Source organism: Podarcis melisellensis, assembly GCF_964234715.1.
Source record: "Podarcis melisellensis genome assembly, chromosome: 6".
NCBI lineage: Eukaryota > Metazoa > Chordata > Lepidosauria > Squamata > Lacertidae > Podarcis > Podarcis melisellensis.
This window is the reverse complement of record NC_138538.1, coordinates 51,003,453-51,023,562: the sequence shown is the minus strand read 5'-3', so window position 1 is coordinate 51,023,562 and position 20,110 is coordinate 51,003,453. Positions and strand designations below refer to the sequence as shown.

At 45.4% G+C, this 20,110-nt stretch overlaps 1 protein-coding gene across 1 annotated transcript in view; it reads left to right on the top strand.

The window, feature by feature from the left end:
• The window catches only part of PTCH2 (patched 2), a 76,981-nt gene that overhangs the window by 13,423 nt on the left and 43,448 nt on the right, over positions 1 to 20,110 (top strand). The window contains exons 6-8 of the mRNA XM_081913917.1: positions 3,092 to 3,224; positions 7,792 to 8,294; positions 9,379 to 9,571. Of these exons, the coding sequence (XP_081770043.1) occupies positions 8,133 to 8,294; positions 9,379 to 9,571 (355 nt within the window). The 5' untranslated portion in view covers positions 3,092 to 3,224; positions 7,792 to 8,132. The remainder of the gene's footprint in view (positions 1 to 3,091; positions 3,225 to 7,791; positions 8,295 to 9,378; positions 9,572 to 20,110) is intronic.

Genomic DNA, 20,110 nt, shown 5'->3' with positions numbered 1-20,110 from the left:
AGAGGATGGCCCACCAAGGGCTAGCACTCCTTTTTGCCACCTGGGTTTCCTTGGAGCAGTCCTGGTTTGTTTCCAGTGGGAGAGGATGATCACTGAGGCTCCCTTTTTGACCAGCAGAGCCCACGAACCAGAACCCCCAGGTCAGGTAAGTGCAGTGGTGGGGTGGCAGTGGGTAGGGCTGGGTGAGCTGCTTGTTGCTGCCGCCAGTGCTGGGCCCAGTAGCAGCCTGGGCCTGACTCTGCAATGTGCAGGGTGCAATCCATCCCAGCACCTAGCCAAGCAGGGTCATCTGGGGCTGCTGACTTGCATCTAGTAAATAACTAAGAGTCTACTCAAAAGAAAGCCACACTGTGTTCAGTGGGCCTTACTCCCAGGTAAGGGTGTGTGAGACTATAGTGTTTTATCTAGGCAGCCAGGGCTCCTCCGCATGACAAGAGCTTTTTGCACCAGGTCAGTGAAGACCACTTGCTTTAAAAAAAATAAAAATCCCATATATACAGAACTTTCTATATACTTTTTGGACTGTATCTGTGGGTTTCCCCCTCTGTGTCAAATAACTGGGGTCAAATAAGTGTTGTTTATTTTTTATAATACATGGAAGATGGATCTGCCTCGGTAGGTTCTGGACTCTCCTTCCATGGAGGTTTCTAAGCAGAGGTTGGCTGGCCATCTGTCATGGATGCTTTAGCTGAGTTTCCTACATTGCAGGGGGTTGGGCTAGAAACATGACCCTTGGGGGCCCTTCCAGCTCTATTAGTCTCTGTTTTTCTGCTTCAACAATATTTCATTATGTTCCTATCATTTTATGTAATTGTATTTTGTATAAATTATAAAAATTATAAACAAAACATTTAAATAGATACCTTTCGACGAGTAGGAGCGGGGCATGAATGTAGCCAGGATTTTTGTTAAGGGGGGCAGGCTTTTGTTGGGGGGCAGAACCTCAGATTTGTATTGATTTTTACTTATTTGTGGGGCACAGCTGCCCTCTGCCCCCCTTGGCTATGCCCATGGGGGACCATGATTAGAAAAAGGTTGGGAAACACTGGTCTAATGGTAGAATGCAAAGATTGTGCAATCTAGGGTGCAATAGTGATGGGACAGGGTACCCTTCTCCTGTAGATGTTAAGGAAGGAAGTAAGGAAGGAAGGAAGGGTCTGATAGTTGGTGAGCTTTGTTTTTTCGAGACTGTAGCCAATAAGCAGCACTATTCTACAGATTTTAACTCAGAAGTATGTCTCAGGTAAGTGTACATATTATGGTGGCCCCAAAGTGTATTGTGCTACAAACCTCCTTCGTTAAGAGTCAGCAGAAGTTTTTACTTCTATAGGTGCAGGACTGTGTCTTTACAATGTGTGTATACTTAAGTGGACCTAAATCTCACAGTGTCTAATGGGGCTTCCTCACTACTAAGCCTAAGTTTGCAATTCCATACATACACACTTACCTGGGAGTGAGTCACATTCAACACAATGGGCCTTACTGCAGGTGCTAACTTTTATTAAAAGTGCCCATACTGCTTTTAAATGGGGTGGAGTAGCAACCAAATCTAATACAGGCATGGGAGAGGAGAGGGAAAACATGTTCAATTAAAAAACAATGGAGGGTGGAGGAACGGACACACTTAAAACATCCCATCAGAGATTGTGTCGATTACAGTGCCCACATACAGAGGCAAACAAGGACTCACAATGACAAGGGCTGTTTGGTCATGTCCGTGGAAGTGCAAACATGCTGGGAATGTGGGCCTGAGAGAGCACATATTTGTTTGAGACTCTGTCCTTCCATGCAATGTCCAAAATCTTCCTGATGCAGTACATACAGAAGGCGTTTAGGGGTCACTCCTGGCAGGTGTAACTTGCCCACGACTCACTTCCATAAAGCAACATGCTCAACACTCATGCCTGGTAGACCTTCATCTTGGTATTGGTCATTAGCATCACAGTCTCCCTTACCTTTTTGGAGAAACGAGCCAATGCCATAGCTGCCTTCCCAATATGCTTGTCCAGCTCAGCATTGATGGTGAAGCTGCTGGTTGTGGTAAAGCCCAGGGAGATAAAAAATCATCTCCCACCTCAGGCATGTGGTCACCCAGGCTGATGCGTGGCATGCTGGTGATGTCCTAACCCAGAATGTTGGTTTTCATCGGGCTGATGGTAATCCTTGATTATAGCTTACAGTGATTTTTACCAAGGTGGCTGCCAATGGTGTTCTCCTGTAGCATATTATTCCTGGATACCATTTCACTTCATTTGGTAGATATTGCAATGTAATAAATGGCTGGAATTGTGCATCTCCGTCCAATGGGTCAGAAGAGGTGGAGCTGTATTACAGGGCTTGGCTGTAGTTGATGGGATGTGTTAGGGCTTGCCCACACTTCCATTTGTGTTGTGCCTAGAAAGCATGGGTCTGAGTGGTTTTCTGCTTGACCCAGGCTTTCTAGGCACAGGTCCAAACGGTTTCCCCCTTGTCCCACGTCTTTCCAAGGGAAAACTCACTCTTTGGCGAAAGATTGGAACAAGTGGCAGTCTAGGGAAAACCCAAATTGACATTTGCTTCAATTGAGCATTAAAGAGCGGTTTCCCCGGGGGTGGGGGGGAGCAGTGGGACCAGAGGAAGTGTGGACAAGCCTTTAGTCTTTAAGGTGCTACAATGCTTTTTCGTTTTTGCAGCAGCAGATTAACGCAGGTACCCCTCTGAAAATATAGAGCTGTTCTCTGAAATCTCAGCATTTATCAATTTCAGCTCATTCCTTCTCATTGTCAGAATTTATCAGCATATCATATTCTGAAAACTTTCAGTGCCTGTGCAGCACAGACTTCCCTTGGTAATTTGCCACTAATTTATGCAAGGGGAGGGAGGGAGAATAACACAAAATTTACATTCTGTGGCAGCTTATCCCAACATTGTCCACTAGGGGGGTTCTCGCTCCTTTTTGTGTTCTGGGTCCTTCTCATTGACCATCTGAGTTAGTGGAGCCATGAAGCTGTTGCAGTTATTATAGTCCTCTCTAGGATTAGTGTTTAACGTTAGATATGCAAGTGGTAGCTTTCATCACAGCGTTTCACATATGTTTTCCATCACATTGCAGAAGGCATTCAGCAGTCCCACCAGGTCCGATGGGTTCCAGCCACCACTGATGTCCAGTGAACATTAATTCAGATAAAGCAGAACTGGGATCATGAAGTGAGAGGAAAGGTCTCTTCGAAGCCAGGCCTTTGCTGGTGAGAGAAATGAACCCCCCTCCCCGAATATTGAGACCAAATGATGGTTGTGAAGCTGTATGAGGGATTGGGGAAGATGTGTGCTCAGAAACGGAAGCTGTAAAGACTTACAAAAAGAACTGGTATGAGCTTGTAGCTTCTGAAAAGGAGACAATAAGATGGCATGATACTATTCTGTATACACACTCATCAAAGGGAAGGGAAGGGAAGGGAAGCAGGACAAGTGGTACTGCTCTTCACTGTTTAACAGTCTGGCAAGGATTAGGAACCTGCCGTCCTCCTGATGTTGTTGGACTCCAATACTCATCATCCCTGACCATTGGCTGTGCTGCTTGGGGCTGGTGGGAATCCAATAATATCTGGAGGGCCAACGGTTCCTATCCCTTTTGTTAAAAAAGGGCCAACCACTAGAGCAGAAAGGTGAAGGAAGACCAGATCGATCCTATGGGATTCACTGTGCCAGAAGGGGAGCAGACACCAAAATATTCAAGAAGAAAATCATTACTGCCCATGAATTAGACTTTACATGCCGCCTTATGTAGAGGAAAGTAATGCTGTTCAGGACCAGAGTTTGCGGGCAAACTATTCTTGCAAGTGCTTCTGACACTTCCTCCTGCAGCACCAGCTGCTGTCCCTGTAGAATGGAAACAGTGAAAGCAGCCAGGTACTTTTAGACCCTTTAGATGGCCGTACATATTCCCTAAATAGTGAAGCACACAACTAATTTTTCTCTTTCTCTTTCTCTACCTCACTATGCCAAAACAGTGACCAGCATCAGTCTATGAGACCTGGCATCCCCACACAGGCCCAGGTGCTAGTGCCAGGCCTGTTTGCCAGTGTTCACAACATCTGCTTCCCTCTAGGTTGTCATCTTGGAGATGGGTTTTGACATTAGCTCTGGTGTCGTGAACCTTTGGCCTCCCAGATGTTACTGAACTACAACTCTCATCGTTCCTGGCCACTGATGAGGCTTGTTGGGACTGATGGGAGTTGTGGTTCAGCAACATCTGGAGGGCCAAAGGTTTCCCACACCTGCGCTAGCTGCACCACCAGAGAGAAAGCCAGGATGCATGGCCAACAGCACAGAGCAAAATTGGCCACTGCCATATTTCTGCAAAGACCATCATCCTCGGAGGCTCATCATTTCCTGTGGGTGATGTGTGTTTCAAAAAAGGGGATAGGCGGTGGAGGTTTGTTTTTAGGCTTTTGTGAAAGAAGCCCAGAAGCCCCAGAGTTAAACAGTAATACCAAATAGGCAACTAGCCAGTAGATGACAGATGAATTGCTCTTAGATGGGAAAAACCAGGGCCCTCACTTACATTGCTGACTGGGACCCGAGCAAGCTAGTAGTTGTAAGGAAGTTGCATTTCAGGATATAGTGGGGGCGGGTGGGTGGGAAAGAGTCATCCTTCAGCTGGTGCTGTGCACACAGAGACAGACAGAATGTGTGGGATGTTCTCATTACCTCGACTGCCTTAAATATGTCAGCATCCCATTGCCTCTGAGGAAGGATCAGGAGCAATACTGTGCGCTAATGGGGACTGAGGCCTTTCAGAAACTTTTAAATCCTATTGTAATTTTTGCTTATTTTCTGATGTTTCAGAGTATGCATGATCTTGGTGAAGAAAAGGGTGAGCAGAGGCGGGATATAGTGGCAAAAGGCCACTTTTGGGGGATGCTGAAGGTAGGCAATTCTTGCGGAATCAAATATTGTGGATTCCACAAACTTTTCTCCCAGCAAAAAACATGAAACTATCTATCACAGATAATAGTAAAGACAGAGTTACGTCAATAATGCATTTTCCTCACCCTGGTTGTTGGTAGGAGCACAGGGCAGGGTAGGGATGAGGGTGAGGGAGAGAGTAGAACACTGTGAAGAAGATTACTGGATTTTAAAGGTAGTGAGTATTGCTTCAGGTCTGGCTGACCATCCAAGGAAGCCCCCAATAGGATTTTTTAAACATCTGTCTATCTAGTTTGAAATCTTCTCTAGTTCCCACTTGATCACTTCAGAAGAAATAAAATGTTTCACTTTTATAATTTTGTCAGTGTCCAGTTCCATACATACCTCCCACAAAAGCCACTATATAATACTCACATTTATCTCAGAACATAGCATGTACATGCATTCACGTTGTAATACACATGCATAAACCCTAACACACATAAAAACAGATAAACGGTCTCCAATATGTAATACGTTTCTTCTTCCTTACCACCCAAGTTCTTCTGTAAAATTTACATTCCCAAATATTCATCAAAGGAGCAATCTATTGTTTCCTAATATGGGAACAGCAGTGATTGTGCCTCCATCAAAGAAGGATGGAGAAGTACAATTAAACGCTACTGGCTTTGGTTTTGGTTCTCCATATTAATGCACACTCCCATTTACTCTGCACCCAGTACACTCCTGCCACTGGTTTCAGAAATTGTGTATACATACGTTTTGATGCATTTTCCTCCAAACCATCTTCAATCCAAATTGAGACTTGCTCATTGGGTAAGAAAAGTCCCACCTTGTCTCTGTCTACCAGTGGAGATATACAACGGGCGACTTAGATATGCATCAAACCACATTCGTGAGTGCAACAATGTGCAAACATGGTGGGAAATGCAGTGAAATGCAATGACCTCACTGCATGTGTACATGTGTCATGTGTACAGGCCTTCACTTCAGCCCAGAGTGAGTCTCAGCCAGATTAGTCCCTCCCACATAGTGGGTCTGTTTTCTTCCAGTCCAAGTTCTGCAGCTAGAATCCAGGTTGTTCATTGGCTTCCTGTTAATTTTGCTGGTGCCTCCTTCTCTGGCAAAGGAAGGTATAATGGGCATCTTACGGGGCTGAGAGAAAACAGACCCTAATGGGAGCTCATCACCTGCTAATTGAAACCTGTCACTTTTTTTCCCTGTCAGAGAAGAGTACTTCAAGGTTACTTTAGGGGGAAAAAATGTATGAGGTTCTGAGTATGATGTAGGGGGTGATACAATCCTGCCCCTTTGTGGACCACCAGCTTGGTTGTAGTTTCTCAGTGGTGGAAAGTGAAGCACTGACTTTGCAGCTGGCTTTGTGTTTCCTGGCTTTCTTGTGGGTTTGGTCAAAGGAAAGTTTGTCAGTAAATCTCCAAAATGAAATTCTTGGGTTTCAGGCCTGCCTGGATGTCACACAGACTAGAAACCCATCCTTCCCTCAACCCCTCTCCCCCCTCCCAAAAAAACTGGATAAAGTTGTCACTGCTCCAAGGCGTATGAAGGCTAGTGATTATTACTCAATGATGAGTACTTTGCACATGTTCAGAGATTATTCCTCCCCCGTTTCCAAGACTGGCAGTGCAGTTCTATATGTCTTAAGTATATACTCCTAGATATGGGATTATATGATTGCAGCCTAAGCCATTGAAAATAGGTTATAATTTGAAGGTCTGGAGGACCCTGGCTCATATTTTGGCCCATCCATATGGCCAAAATAATTAGTTAAAATACAGTTTTGTTTCTGATGTTGACTATTATTATTATTATTATTATTATTATTATTATTATTATTATGCCCCGTTAGGAACCCTGCATGCTTCTGAAGCAAGAGTTCCTTGGTTTGTGTTGTTTAAAGATCTGATAAATTTGTTTTCTTGGATTTGTATCTGTTCCCCTAAATATGTATTGAGTTCAAGAATCTATGCCATGTGATATGGCTTAATTTCTAAGCGACAGGTGTTGGGGCTCCGTTTTGTTTGGAAGTTTCATACTCATGTCTGTTCGCATGGGAGACATTCCCTCTTTCCACCGGATGTGCAGAATAACCAGGGTTTCTCAGTGCAAGGGACTGGGACTACAGCACTCTGTACATGTTCAAAGGCATTTTGCCCCAGTGTGCTTTACAAGTCCTGGTGAAGGAAAGGGTGTGTGTGCGTGTGTGTGCGCGCGTGTGTGCGTGTGTGTTAGATCACACACACACAGCTCAAAAAGTCATTACAAAGCCATCACAGGATGAGAAAAGTTGTGTTGTGTTGTCTCCCCCCCCCCCCCTTGATGACGGTGATAGTGCCACTTTGGCTTTTCCCACTGTTTATACCTATTTAAGCTTTTTCAATGAATCAGTCCTCTCCACCTGACTTTTAAAAAACCAAAACAGCAAACCCCAAAGTTTTTACCCCTTTCTCCCCAAATCCTGGAGAGTCCACCCTGTGTGTCCCCGTCCCCCCCGCCCGCAAAGTTTGCAGCTGTCCCACTACATCGCTGCGTCCGCTTGCAATAATAAATAAAGGAGCTGGTTTGGATTTGGGAGGGGGGCAGCTGGGAGGGGGCAACGGGCAGCATTTGAAAATCTGTGGAGCAGAATTCCTGTGTTGAAGGCAAGTCTCTCCCTCCCTCTGCCCTCATAGATTTGAGGCGGGGAGGAGGGAGGCGGGGGAGGGCGCTGCCTGGGTGGTCTCTTCTCTCTCCACTTTGGTGAGCTGTTGCTTAGCAGCTAATAATAGGAGATGTTTGCGGAGTAATTTGCCTCTTCCTCGGCCAATGGGAACCGGGGCACTTTCCCATCAAACCAAACCTTCCTCCCCCCGCTCCTCTTTTCAGGATCTCGAAGGAGACTGTTTGTTCCAAATGTTGGTGGGACGCGATCCGAGGCGCACTGCACCGCCGGGCACCCGGGCGCCTCTCCTTTCGGGGGCTGTGTGAGCTTTCGATCGCCGTCTGCTGCCGCGCGTCGAAGGGGCCACGCTGGGAGGCGCCGAGGGCGCATGGGGCGCGCTTGGATGGCCTCGGATTCGCCCCCATAATGTCCACATGGGATCCCCGCAGCAGCCACTCCTCTGAAGCCTCCGACCCCGCGCTTCTCCCCTCTGGATTACCGCTCCCGGGAAGCCGCCTGCGCCCCTGCGCCTCCCGCCAGCACCGTCCTCGCTCGACCCTGGAGCATGGCTTCGGATCGGCCGGTCCCGGGGGCCGGGGGCTTCCGGGGAGAACTCCCGCCGTCTTACGCGGCGGCGGCCACGGCGGCGGCGGCAACTGCCAACTCGGATCTTCTCCGGAGACCCAGCTACTGCCACGCTGCCTTTGCCCTCAAACAGATCTCCAAGGTAAGGGAATGGGGCGAAGGCGCTTTCCCACGGGTGGGGGGGGACGAGAAGTAAAGTTGGGGCGACCCCGTCCACCCGGGAGAGAGGCGCGCAAGCAGCTGCAAGGAAGGGGACAAAAAGGCGAGGGATCGGCTCTTCTGGGCCGGGGGGGCTGGGAAAGGGGGTCCTCTTCGAAGCTTTCGGCTTCTTTGGGGCCAGGGAATGAAGGAAGGGGGCAGGCTTTGGCCGGCGCGCTCCAGAGCGAGCCCGCGCCGTGGCCCCTGGAGTTTGTTTATGGAAAGGGGAGACGCCGGGGAGCCGTCCAGGAGGGACGCGAGGGAGAGGCCAGCCCCGGATCGGATCTGCGAGGGGAGACGGCGGCTCGGGGGTGGGTCTGCGTGGAGCGTTTCGCTCAGGAGCGAGCAAGGGAGGCGGGTGGACTTGAGTCGCTGAATCGGTGGAAGGAGAGGAAGGGAGACAATGGGGGAGTCTCCCGCAAGGGAAAGCAAGGAAACTTGACAGGTCAGAAGGACGCACCTGAGGAAAGGGTGCAGCGGACATCTGCTCTCCCCAGAGCTGGAAACTAGACTGTGGTAGGACTCCTTAACATACCGGGTTGCCTTTTGCAGGGCTCCGTTCTAACAGGGCACTTCAGCTGCTGGGTTGCTCTGAAGGTGAGGAGTGTATCTGGAACTGGGGAAGGGAAGCAGACCACCGCTGAGGAACCGAGGAGGGAGATTCCTGCTCAGCAGCCTCACAGACATAACACATGGATGGTGGCAGGAGCTTCCCAGTGGCCTGTTTCTCCACCCTGAGTAGGGGATTCACCCACATCTACAGCTGTCACTCAGGAGTTCATCTTTCTGCAGACTGGGAGGATATGGGCACTGGCCTTCACAAGTTCCGAGCAGATGGAAGCACTGCAGGGGCGGGCAGGCGGGCACATATATGCCCCCACAAATAATCTATGGCAAGGTTCTTGCTGAAATGCTTGCTCCCAAAGGCTTGAGGTCTGCTTTAACCCCAGTGCCAGCTACCCTGGGGCAGGATGTTGCTGTTCCCTATAGCAACAGTGTCTTGGCTAACTCTCCATTTCTCTCCCCAGGGTAAGGCTGTGGGCCAGAAAGCCCCGCTGTGGCTGCGGGCCCAGTTCCAGGCCCTGCTGTTTACACTGGGCTGTTGGATCCATCGTCACTGTGGCAAAGTACTTTTTGTGGGGCTGCTGGTCTTTGGGACGCTGGCTGTAGGGCTGCGAGTAGCCTCCATAGAAACGGATATTGAGCAACTCTGGGTGGAAGGTAAGTTCCATTTTGTGAGTGTGTGTGAATACTGGGAGGGCTGCATAGCGCTTTAGGACATTGTTGGGTGATGGTGGAGCAGTTGTCAAACATAGTGGAAGCAAAAGGCCTAGAAGAGCCTTTTAAAGGGAGTTGTTAGCAAAGGGGTCCCTTTCTAAGCTCCACACATGTGTGTAAATCCAGATTTGCACACAGTTTCTTGGAATTGGCATCTTGGGGGAAGCTATCAAGTAACAGGGGGATAGAGAGCACTTTCTTGGATATAAAAATGTATTCCAGTTTGAGGAACTCTTAAAACCTCAAGTCTTGCAATAAAACCCTGTTTCCCCATTTTAACTTTTTTCGATAATTGAAGAAGAGTTTGTAAGCCTTGAGAAAAGCTTGAATTATGTGACTTTTCAAACAGGCTAGAAAGCCTCCAAGACCAGCTGGCAAAGTGATGAAAACAAGAAGCTCTTTTATTTAAAAAGATAATTGCACAGGGAACAATCATGCTGGGAACTTCTTCTGTGCAAGCCCCATTGATATGAATAAGAGCTGGATGATAATGTGTGAGTGCCCTTGTGCAACTCCATTCAAGTTGAAGGGGCTTCCTCCAGAAATGTTTTCAGTGGGTTGTGCCAGTGGTTTTTAAGCCAGTTCTCTGATTTTTAGAGCCCAAATCAGAATTCTTTTGAATGTTGGTTAAATACTATTCTCCATGATGGGAATGAGCACTGTTTGTGAATACTGAATGATGGGACAGACACTTTCCATGCCCTAAATTTACATGTAGACTTGTGGGGTGACATGGTATAAAACTGGAGAATGTAGGGTTGCCTTAAGTGCTTTTGAATAATTGAAGATTGTGCCAACGATTATGGTTTGGATTTAGAGGCACCTGGCAGTTCTGTTCTTGGAGGTCTCAGTAATGGGATGTATCACATTTATGACACCCTGCCTTGCAGCCCATTCTTCCTCTTACTTGCTCAGAGTGGTTTCCTTACATGTGGTTTCCAGGCCGTCTCCCATCCAAGCACTATACAGTGCTTAACCTGTTTTGCTTCAGCAATAGAATCTCACTCATCCTATACCTTCAGACCACCTTCCAGAAAGAAAGGTGTTGTGGTGATCCTCACTGATTTCCTGTCCAGGCATGGAATTTTCTTCCCTTTTTTTGGATTCAATCTTGTTTGGTTATATTGGTCTCAGTCTATGAGAAACAATGATTTATACACCAGAAATATTGGGAGACAGACCTCTCCCGTAACCCAAAGGGTTTGGTGTGGTTGTGGTGTTATAGAGAGAGATTTCTACCTTGAACTTGTTCCGCAAGAGTGTGCGCGAGTGTGCATAAACCTTCCTATGCTGCTCTGCATGTGTGTGCCTGTGTTCGCCATGCCGTGTGTGCAGTCCAGATCCCTATCGGTGCAAATACATGCCCCCACATAGACAAGTGCAATTAAATTATTTCCCCCATCTCAGATAATATGGCTTTTCTTGCCACCGGGCCCTGCTTGCTGCATTGCATTATTGACATTAAAATCCTAAATTACCTTTCTGAGGGTGGTGCTGAAGGAGAGGATAATTACTGTCTACAGCAGAGCTGTCAGTTGAAGTTTAACTTGGGTTACACTTGCCTGCCAGCTGAGAATGGAATTGGGTTGAATGCAAATAGCCGAAAGCAAAAGGGGTCACCAGGAGCAAATCCTAATTTCCTACTGGAAACATTTGATAAAAATGATGCCTTTGTTATTAATAAGTTCAGCATGCTATGCTGCCCCCTCCATTCTCGGCACTGCCGTCAATCCATGTGGCAGTGCCTGGGGTTTGCTCCTTGCTTTCCATCCCCTGCTTATTGCAGTCTCCTCTCTTTTCCAACACCAGGTTGCGCTGAGTTTTCACACCCTAGGATTTTTATTTTATTTTTATTCTTTTTTTAAACAAAAAAAATTGCAAGCAGCCTGGGAGCTTTCCAAGAGCAGATGTTTCTCTGTGATGACTGTCAGCGATCTTTGGCGTTCCACACCTCCTCCCCCTGCACAACCCCGGCTCCATGTGTGGTCCTAAACTACTCTTGGATTTTGTTCAACAATAGAAGCAACTTCACTCTTCCACCCTCCCACTCCCTTTTAAATAAAACCCACACTCACATGAATGCCAGTAAAGTTTACCCACCTGTTTCACACACTGAAGGGGGACTGGAAAGGGAAAAATGCCTCAACCTTAGCCTTCTGCCCCCTCCCCTTCTCTCCTTGCTTCTGCCTTCCAGAGACTTGTAGCAAAAAGGAGATCCATCAAGACCTGCAGCTGTTAAACATTTAAAGAAGGGAAATCCCCTTTTTGTAACCAGCCCATCTCAGCCCAAATCAAGAACATCCCCTGAGAACCTGCACGGTTGGGCTTGTACTTATTTATTGCTTTTGATGCTGACATTTGCTCAGCTTTAAAAGAAAAAAGAAAAAAATCTGTTGGCTGTCCCATAGTTGGAGTGATGGCTTGTAAGCTACATAAAGCAGAGGGCACACATGATCTAGGTTTTGGGGATGTTGCACTGAAAAGAGCACTATACTTTGTGGAGCTCTTTGGTTGGACGTTTTGTTTTGCTACAAATTTATATTTGGATATATCTTCATTTTGAGATTAAAAAATGCTCAGTGATACTATTTTACTTTAAATTATGCATGTTAGAACTAGGTACTGCAACAAACAGTGTAAAAAAGCGATATTCTGATTTATCACTTGCATTTCCTTGAATCACAGTTTATCCTCTCAGCTGGCTGGCATTTGCCAAGTGGGGCTTTGCAATATTGTCTTTCGGTTGGCTGCTTGGTGTGTGGCAAAAAAGCTGGCTGGGAAGAGTTGGCATACAAGTAGAAGTGGAAAAAGTTCACAGCTGTAGATCTCCTGTTGTGGATAGTTCCAGTGTGTAAAATGTTGCTGTGATTACTTGTTTGCTGTGACGCAGGCTCCTTTCATTGGAACCCCATGGCGCTCTGAGGATACTTCTGTGAAGCTGTGCTTTGAACTGTACTGCATCCCCCTTATCCTCTGTTGTGGGCCATTTGGATCAGAAAAGGTTTGCTGTCAAGATTTGGATTCCTAGACCAGAAATTCCTTATCTTCCCTTGCATCCGTGACAAGCAACATGCAGCATTGATAGTGAAAAACCAGCTGAATCTAACTGCGAATTATCCACAGGCCTAGCCATTCTGCAATATGGCAGTTGCTCCATGACTGAGTTTTGTTCATGCCATGCCCTTTGCCACAATTGATTGATCTGATTTGTTCATAGCCCTGTACAAATGCCTCTGGAGAAAGCTTCTTTGCATAATGATAGTATAGTATAGATGCTCTTTCTACCAGTGGTGCTTTTCACTAACTTAAATTAGACAAATCCAGAAACACATAATTTGAAGGAAGTGACCATTGACTCTTGTTTGAAGGTCGCAGTCCCCATACTCACCACTGTTCTATGAACAAATATCTGTGGTAGCTTCTCACACTTTTTGCACTGTGGTACACTTCAATCACCCTGGAAAAGATGGTTGAGTGTATTTGTGCTCAAAACATGAAGCTGTCATGCAGAGTGTGTGGGCCAGAGTGTGTGCGCGCAGGGTGAAGCACCCTGACCTTGTGTATAGTGGAAAACAACAGAACATCTGATTCCTTAAAACAGATGGGTATCATTCTAGGCGTTAGTGTAACCATGGCTGTCTCTCCTTCCAGCCCAATCGTCCTCCCTAAACTACTCCTCCTACCAACCTCTTCCGTTTGCAATGCTGTTGTGGATCAGCCTTTGCCAACATGGTGACCTCCAGATATTTGGGAATATAACTCTCATCAGCAGCAAACAACATGAGAGATAGCAGGAGAAAACATGTTTAAAAGAAGGAATATGCTTCTGTGACCAGTATGTTTGGCCCTTAGAAAGTTCTTTCTTGGTGTGTGTTGTCCACAAGAGAGAGAGTAGGGAGGAGTATAGATACATGAGTTTAAAGAACTGCCAAATTGAATTGAACCACTTGACCCTTATTTATGAACGGTGTTGAATTTTACTGAGGCAGATAAATGGAAACACTGTGGGAATAGATCAAACAATTTGATATTGGTGAATGAGCTGTTTGCCCTACTGATATCCCATTTGGGGGTTATATGATGTGGTTGGTAGATTTTGTCCATGGAACTGTGTTGTATCCACAGATGCACTCTGACTTCACACTGTTGTTTAGTTTAGATGAGGAGAGGAGAGGAGACAAGGGACCTGCTGGGTATTGATGGGATGGCAGTGTGTCGTCTCAGGTCCATCTTAACAGCAGGCTCTGCTTGTTCCTTGTATTGGCATTTGGCTTTAGCAGTGAAAAACTGAGCTCCTCTCTCACAGTTTGGGCATATACTGTATGCCTTTTCCTTAATTCCACTCTTACTGTAAATGCTCATGTTTAAGAAATTGGCTTTGTTTCCTATGTACAAAGTGACCTCAGAGGACTGTGAGGAACTAAGAAAGATCTATTCCATGAATATCCACCAAGTCTTGTTAGAATTGGCATCTTATTTTTGGAAATGTTGAGATAAAGGAGGAGTGTTGAAGTCTGTAAACAATTTGGTGTAAAATGCACAAATATATCCCACATCTACACCATGCAACAGTTTATATGGCAAGTGTGCATTTCTCTCCAGTTTCTGGGTCCCCTTCTGTGCAATAGCAGCTGAAAGCCTTGAATTAAGCTCAATTGAAAACAGCAAGGTTACCCACCTTGACTAAGGATCAGGTGTCTCACTGTGTGATCTATTCTACAACAGTGTTGACACCAGTCATCTCAACCAGTTATTATTATCTATTAAATTTGTATACCGCCTTTCATCCGTAGATCTCAGGGAGGTTCACAGCTTAAAAATAAAAAATAAAAAATGCAGTGGATGGGAAAATACCAAGAGCTGATGTCAACAGGCACTGAGTGTAAGCACTTATAGGTAAACCTCTATAAAGGTACTTGCCTGTTGGCATTGTTATGACCGGGGAAGACTGCTGAGTGGGTATTAAACCCTAGAGTTTGGGGCTTGAAAACAAACCAGCATTGGAGAGGCAAAAGGTCATGGTTGATTTATAGGCTAAGGGTGACCTCAAAGAAAGGCAGGTTTAATCTTTAACCAGAACATTTTGGTGTAGCTATGTGGCTGCAGGGCCTTTTTAAAGGTTGCTGCTACTGAATGGCTGTTCTGCCAGAGGAAATGTTTTTATCTTTGAATTCCTGAGAGTGTGGGGAGGCAAGAAAAACCGATGAAGGATTTTTGCCCACCCATACTGGAACTTGCAAGGATTCGGAAGAAATGAAAGAGTTTGATGGATTACTGCTGGGGCAATGGATAGACACCCTTGCTGGACAGACTGCAGGCAGCATGCTGAGGTGATAAGGCCAGTATGCAGAGATCTGGAAGGTACTGTTCAAGAGACTTGGTGGTGAGCCCAGTTGCTGTTCTGAGCTGGCAGTCAAAATTGACCTTGAACGTGTTTCTATATCTTGAATGAGTCAGAACACCCAGAGTGGACAGTAGTGACATTTTCCAGGATAAAGTGTTGTAAGATGCCTTCATGCTGGAGAAAATGAAATTATTTCACTGTACTGGCCTATATCTTGGGATAGGATAATGTCAATATTTAAGAAGGAATTAATTAATTAGCACAGGATTTAGTGAAGCCAACTCCTGGAGTGTAATTTGTGGAGTGGCGTGATTGAATTTCTACTTTATAACCTGGAAGAATACTTTGATGCCAGATGCAGCTCAGTTCTCAGTAGTGTTTTGAGGGAGTGAACATCTAAATATATATGACTAGAGGTAACTTGTAAAGGAGGGAGATTCTGTAGTTTGGATGCTTGTAGGGTACACAAACTGGGCATTTAGCTCAGAATGACTGGGGAACCTAGCCTCATTTAGGGACTTCAGCTCAGTATAACAACCATGCACCATTGGCTTATCTGTATCTGATGCCCAGTGAAAGATGTCTAAACTGCCCATTTGAAATGATAGCAAAGAATGGTTCCTTTAAAGAGTGCTGGGGTTCTGAGTCTATCTATTCTGAGAGAGTTGACGCCTGACACTTTTACAAATTTAGCCTGATATTCCTGCAGATGGGAGAGGTGAAGCAGCCTTTAAATCAGGTCAGACCTCAGGGTGTTTGAGACTGGAGATGAACCCCATGAAGGCAGGCCATGTGAGAAATACTAGAAGGCCCAGTATATATTCAATGAGGCTTTTCTACTCTGAACTCTCCTTCTGAACAGATAAATAAACTGTGGATGTGGGGCCTGCATACCTCGCTCACAAGAGCAAATAAACAAGCCCCCAAGGCAGCTGAGTGCAGAGGCCAAGGGGGCTTCAGTGTATATATGTACGTAATGTTCTTGGGTGGCCAGCAGAGGTGGGTGGCCTAGTGGCTAGCAGAAGCCTCTGAAGTGGCCTTGGTGCTGATAAGAGTGAGAGGACAACTTCAGGAAGGATGAGAGCCATGGGGGAGATGGGTGACGTGAACAAGTGTGCTTCCCATATTGTTGGACATTTGCATTCCTTAGAGGCAAAGGAGGCTGGCAGCAGAATTAAGGAATCTACAAAAAAGAATTTATAATCTCACATAGACAGTGTGAAAGTAAACTGGACTATTTAAAGTGGAAAAGCAAACTCCAGAATGTTGTGATGCAGGGGAAGTATGTGAATCCAACAACGATAGGAGAAGCTAAGTAATTCAGGGAGTCTGGGTATAAACTTAAGGCCTATCTAATTTCCTCCATAAAGAAGTCCATCAGGCTGCCACAGGGGCACACAGTTTCTGCACTATTTTTGGAGTGTGTCCCAGCATCTTTCCCTCATACCCTCCAAAATTTTATAGACAATTCCTCATTGTTTCCAAGAAAGAAACTGTAGGGTTTTTTTTACAGAGATGCCTGCTGGTATGTCCTTTGATAGTTTAGATTTGGTTAATATTCTATGTGTTTCTCTTCCTTCTGTAGAAGTGATGATTCTCCCACACTTGCTATATATTAAATAAACCTCCTGTTGTGGAAGTCTTAGGTAATGATCAGTCTAGTCTTAAGCCAACCTATTTCCTAGGTTCTTCCATAGTCACCTTGCCCCTTCTCTTGTCTTTTCTTTGGCCGGCTTTTGACAGGATTCAACACATAAACTTTGGCACAATAAAGAAAAGAGGTTTTAAGCTGGGCAGAATCCATAGATAAGTTTTAAAAACAACACCACACAAATGAAAAAGCAATTGTCTCTGGGCCACAGTGGAAAAATGCTACTATCAGTGCAGGTAGGAACGATGATGACAAACTAGGATAAAGTCCAACAAAGAGGGAAATGCCATTAGTTTTGTTCTTTTTCTTAGTCACCAAGTCATTACCAATTTCCATTGGTAGTAAATGCCAGTAGCAAAGTAACACTGGAGTTAACTAAATGCAGTTGTTTATAACCACACTTGAAGAAGAAAAAAATCATTGAACAATTCTCATATGCTTCATAGTATTTATTGTGATTGCTAATAACTGCTGTGAGGGTTGCACATGTGATTGCACATGCAAGTAGTAAATAATACCTGCAGAATAGAAAGTGTTGTAACTACTATTTTAAAAATAGTGTATTTGAGGATACCCTTCAGCCTCTCTATCCTCTAAAAGAGAGAGAAAGAGTGGGAGAGCGTTGGCCATTATCCTCTAAATCTGCTTTGTTTTCTGCCTCTGCTTTGACATTTGCTCTAAGAGGCATCTTCTACTGTGACCATGGCCGGCTTTGAAAGGATCTTTCTTTTCTCAGACTAGCTCAAACTTGCTAGAGTTGCCACTCAGGCTGTTTCAGTTTCCCAAAGAATTGAAGGGTTGGGGGAGGAAAGAGCTCCTTTTGTTGAGGGGGGGGGTGGACAAGAGAAGAGTGAGAGGACGGATGCTTCTAGATAAAGATGGGGTCTCCCCACCTCGCTGATCTGGTTGTACATATGGAGATTCCATTTTTAAATGATATGTGAAGAAGGGTGTCTGACCCAGCCCTAGAGATTTTATTTTTTATTTTATTAGCAAGAGCTGTGAGTGGGGAACAGAAAGTGGAGAGAGAAGGAGAGAGTGTTATTCTCTGATCCATCCCCCCTGGCTTGGAAAAGTGGTCTGAGTTCAAAAAATTCATTTCTTGCCTGAATGAAGGCAGCAATGTGGAAAAATTTCGCCATTCAGAGGGGGATGAATGTATGTTTCAACCGCACATTAAGTCACATTAGCAGGCAGTGGAGTGCTTAATGTGGGCATTTTTCACAGCGGCCAACAGAGGGGATGATTAGCATAATTAGTCCAGGCAACTCTATACATATGGAAATGCCAAATGCGTAAATGCCAACACCAGTGGAAATTTATGTCAATGCTGACAGGAGTCTTAGCGGTGAATGGCTCCCAACTGAATCTCTTTTAGCCCCCTTTTTCGGGGGTCGGGCTCTCCCCTCGTCTTTGGCCAAGGCTCCTTCATGCCGTTCCTCTCCCTCACCCGCCCCCTCCACACTGGGAACCTGAGCCCTTCGGATTTCTGGTAAATAAAGACATTAATTTAGGTCTGGGATAAACAAAAGGCCAGGCCAGGCCTGGGGAATGGAGAGTAGGCCTCAAACGGGCCTTTCAGTGCTCTCCTTAAAGCCAGCTCCCCCATCCAGCCTGCCAGCCACCTCCACCCCCTCTGCCTTGTTTATTTAGAAAGCAGCCTGGCGTCTCTGTCTTTGTCAGACTAGGTTTGTTAGAGAACAAGCACCAAGGGACATGGCGCTGCACATCTCCCCCTACCTCGGCCCTCAGCAATGTTTAGCCCCAGGGTGTCAGTTTAATGGGGTGCTTGGGCTCCCTTGCTTGTCTTGATGGAGCTAGCTGTTTTTCCATGGTGAACAGGATCCTGGTTGGACGTGTTTTGACAGCCATAGGCCAGCTAGCGGCTGGCAGGCCTTTCAGAGCAGCCGGGACAGGTAAAAATGGCTCTTTTAGCACGCCCCCAGCGAGACTTCCTCCCGAGCAGCATGGCTCCTTTCACAGCCTCCCTAATCCAGCTAATCCGCCCCTCAACACTTTGAAGGTGGCCCAAGGCATGTGCGTGCAGCACTGTGTTGAGGACGCTGCAAGAAATCAGATTCGGCTGCGGCTGCCACTGCCATAAGGGAGGGAGTGTGAGAGGGGGGTGGGTGCATATTAGCCTTCCCCATCCTTTCTTCACTGTTTCAGGCCTGTCAAGGAATCAGATCTCCACATGGATCTGGAGGGGACACAGCTGTCCACTTACTCTCTGTTTAGTTGCATTATTGAATTTGTTGCTGATGGGAATAGTCATGGATTAAACCAAAACATAAGCTGTCCATGATGAAGCCTCACTTTCAACCTGGCTCACTTCCAAGGCTATCTGGACTAGTATCCTGCTTCAGATCAGGCAGCTTCTAGTTGTTGGGGTTTTTGCTTTTGAGGAGATTTCCCAGTGAGTAGAGATGTGGGCATAATCTGCCAAAATTACAGTTGACGCCTTGACGCACGCAGTCAAGGATAAGATTTATTCTTTATATTGCTATGTCATCTAGATCAACATGTTCACAAATGCAGTCAAAACGTGGGTCTCTGAATCAGGATAAACCCATGCAGTTGCAAATAAGACAAACATAAGTTATTCTTTAAAAAAATCACATTTAACGCATTATTGTCGTGGACAACAAATAAGCAGTCTTCAGTGTGTAGCTTTAAAACCTAATATTCATGACATTATTGATTTGTTTAGATCAAGGATCTTAAAGCAAAACACCACACTACAGCAATAACTTACATGATATTTTATCACACTGAATTTCCTAAGTAGTACATTTCTTAGGAACAATATTGGTTGATGATTTCTTTTGTTAAAGATAGCTGTTTTATTTCTCTTTTACTGGACTTTAAGTTTTTATTTCTCACGATCCCTTGTGTGAATATTCAGTTAATGAAGGATGCATACATATGTGCATAATTAGTGTGGTTTGAGCTGCAATCCTATAAACATCTATCTGGGAATAAACCTATTGAACTCTGGGAATTCCTTCTGAGTAGGCATGTATAGGATTGCACTGTGAAACTGTACCCATCCTATTTTAGTCATACATGCAATATTCCATGAGGCTCAAGCTTTGCATAAATTGTCTCTGCTATTTTCCAACAGAAGCCAGCTGTGCAGAATGCTGTGTGCAATGTAAAATTAAAAAGCCACATCCCAGCAGATTTTCAAATTTAAAAAATGGGTATACAAATAATAATGAACAATAGTAAAATAATAAGGCACAGAACAAATGTCTAAGTGTATAAATGGACAAGACAGTTGAAGGGATATTAAAGGTGGAAAGGGTACCTGAAGCAGGGAAAGAGCAGCAAAGAGGACATCAGCAAAAGATCTGTCACTTGAAGAGTCAAGTCAAGGGAAGATAGGTTTATCCTACAGCAGAAAAAACCAACAGTTCATGTTTATGCATTTATTTATGCTCATCCCAAGTTCACCTTTCACAGATTTGTAGTGGTTTGTAATATA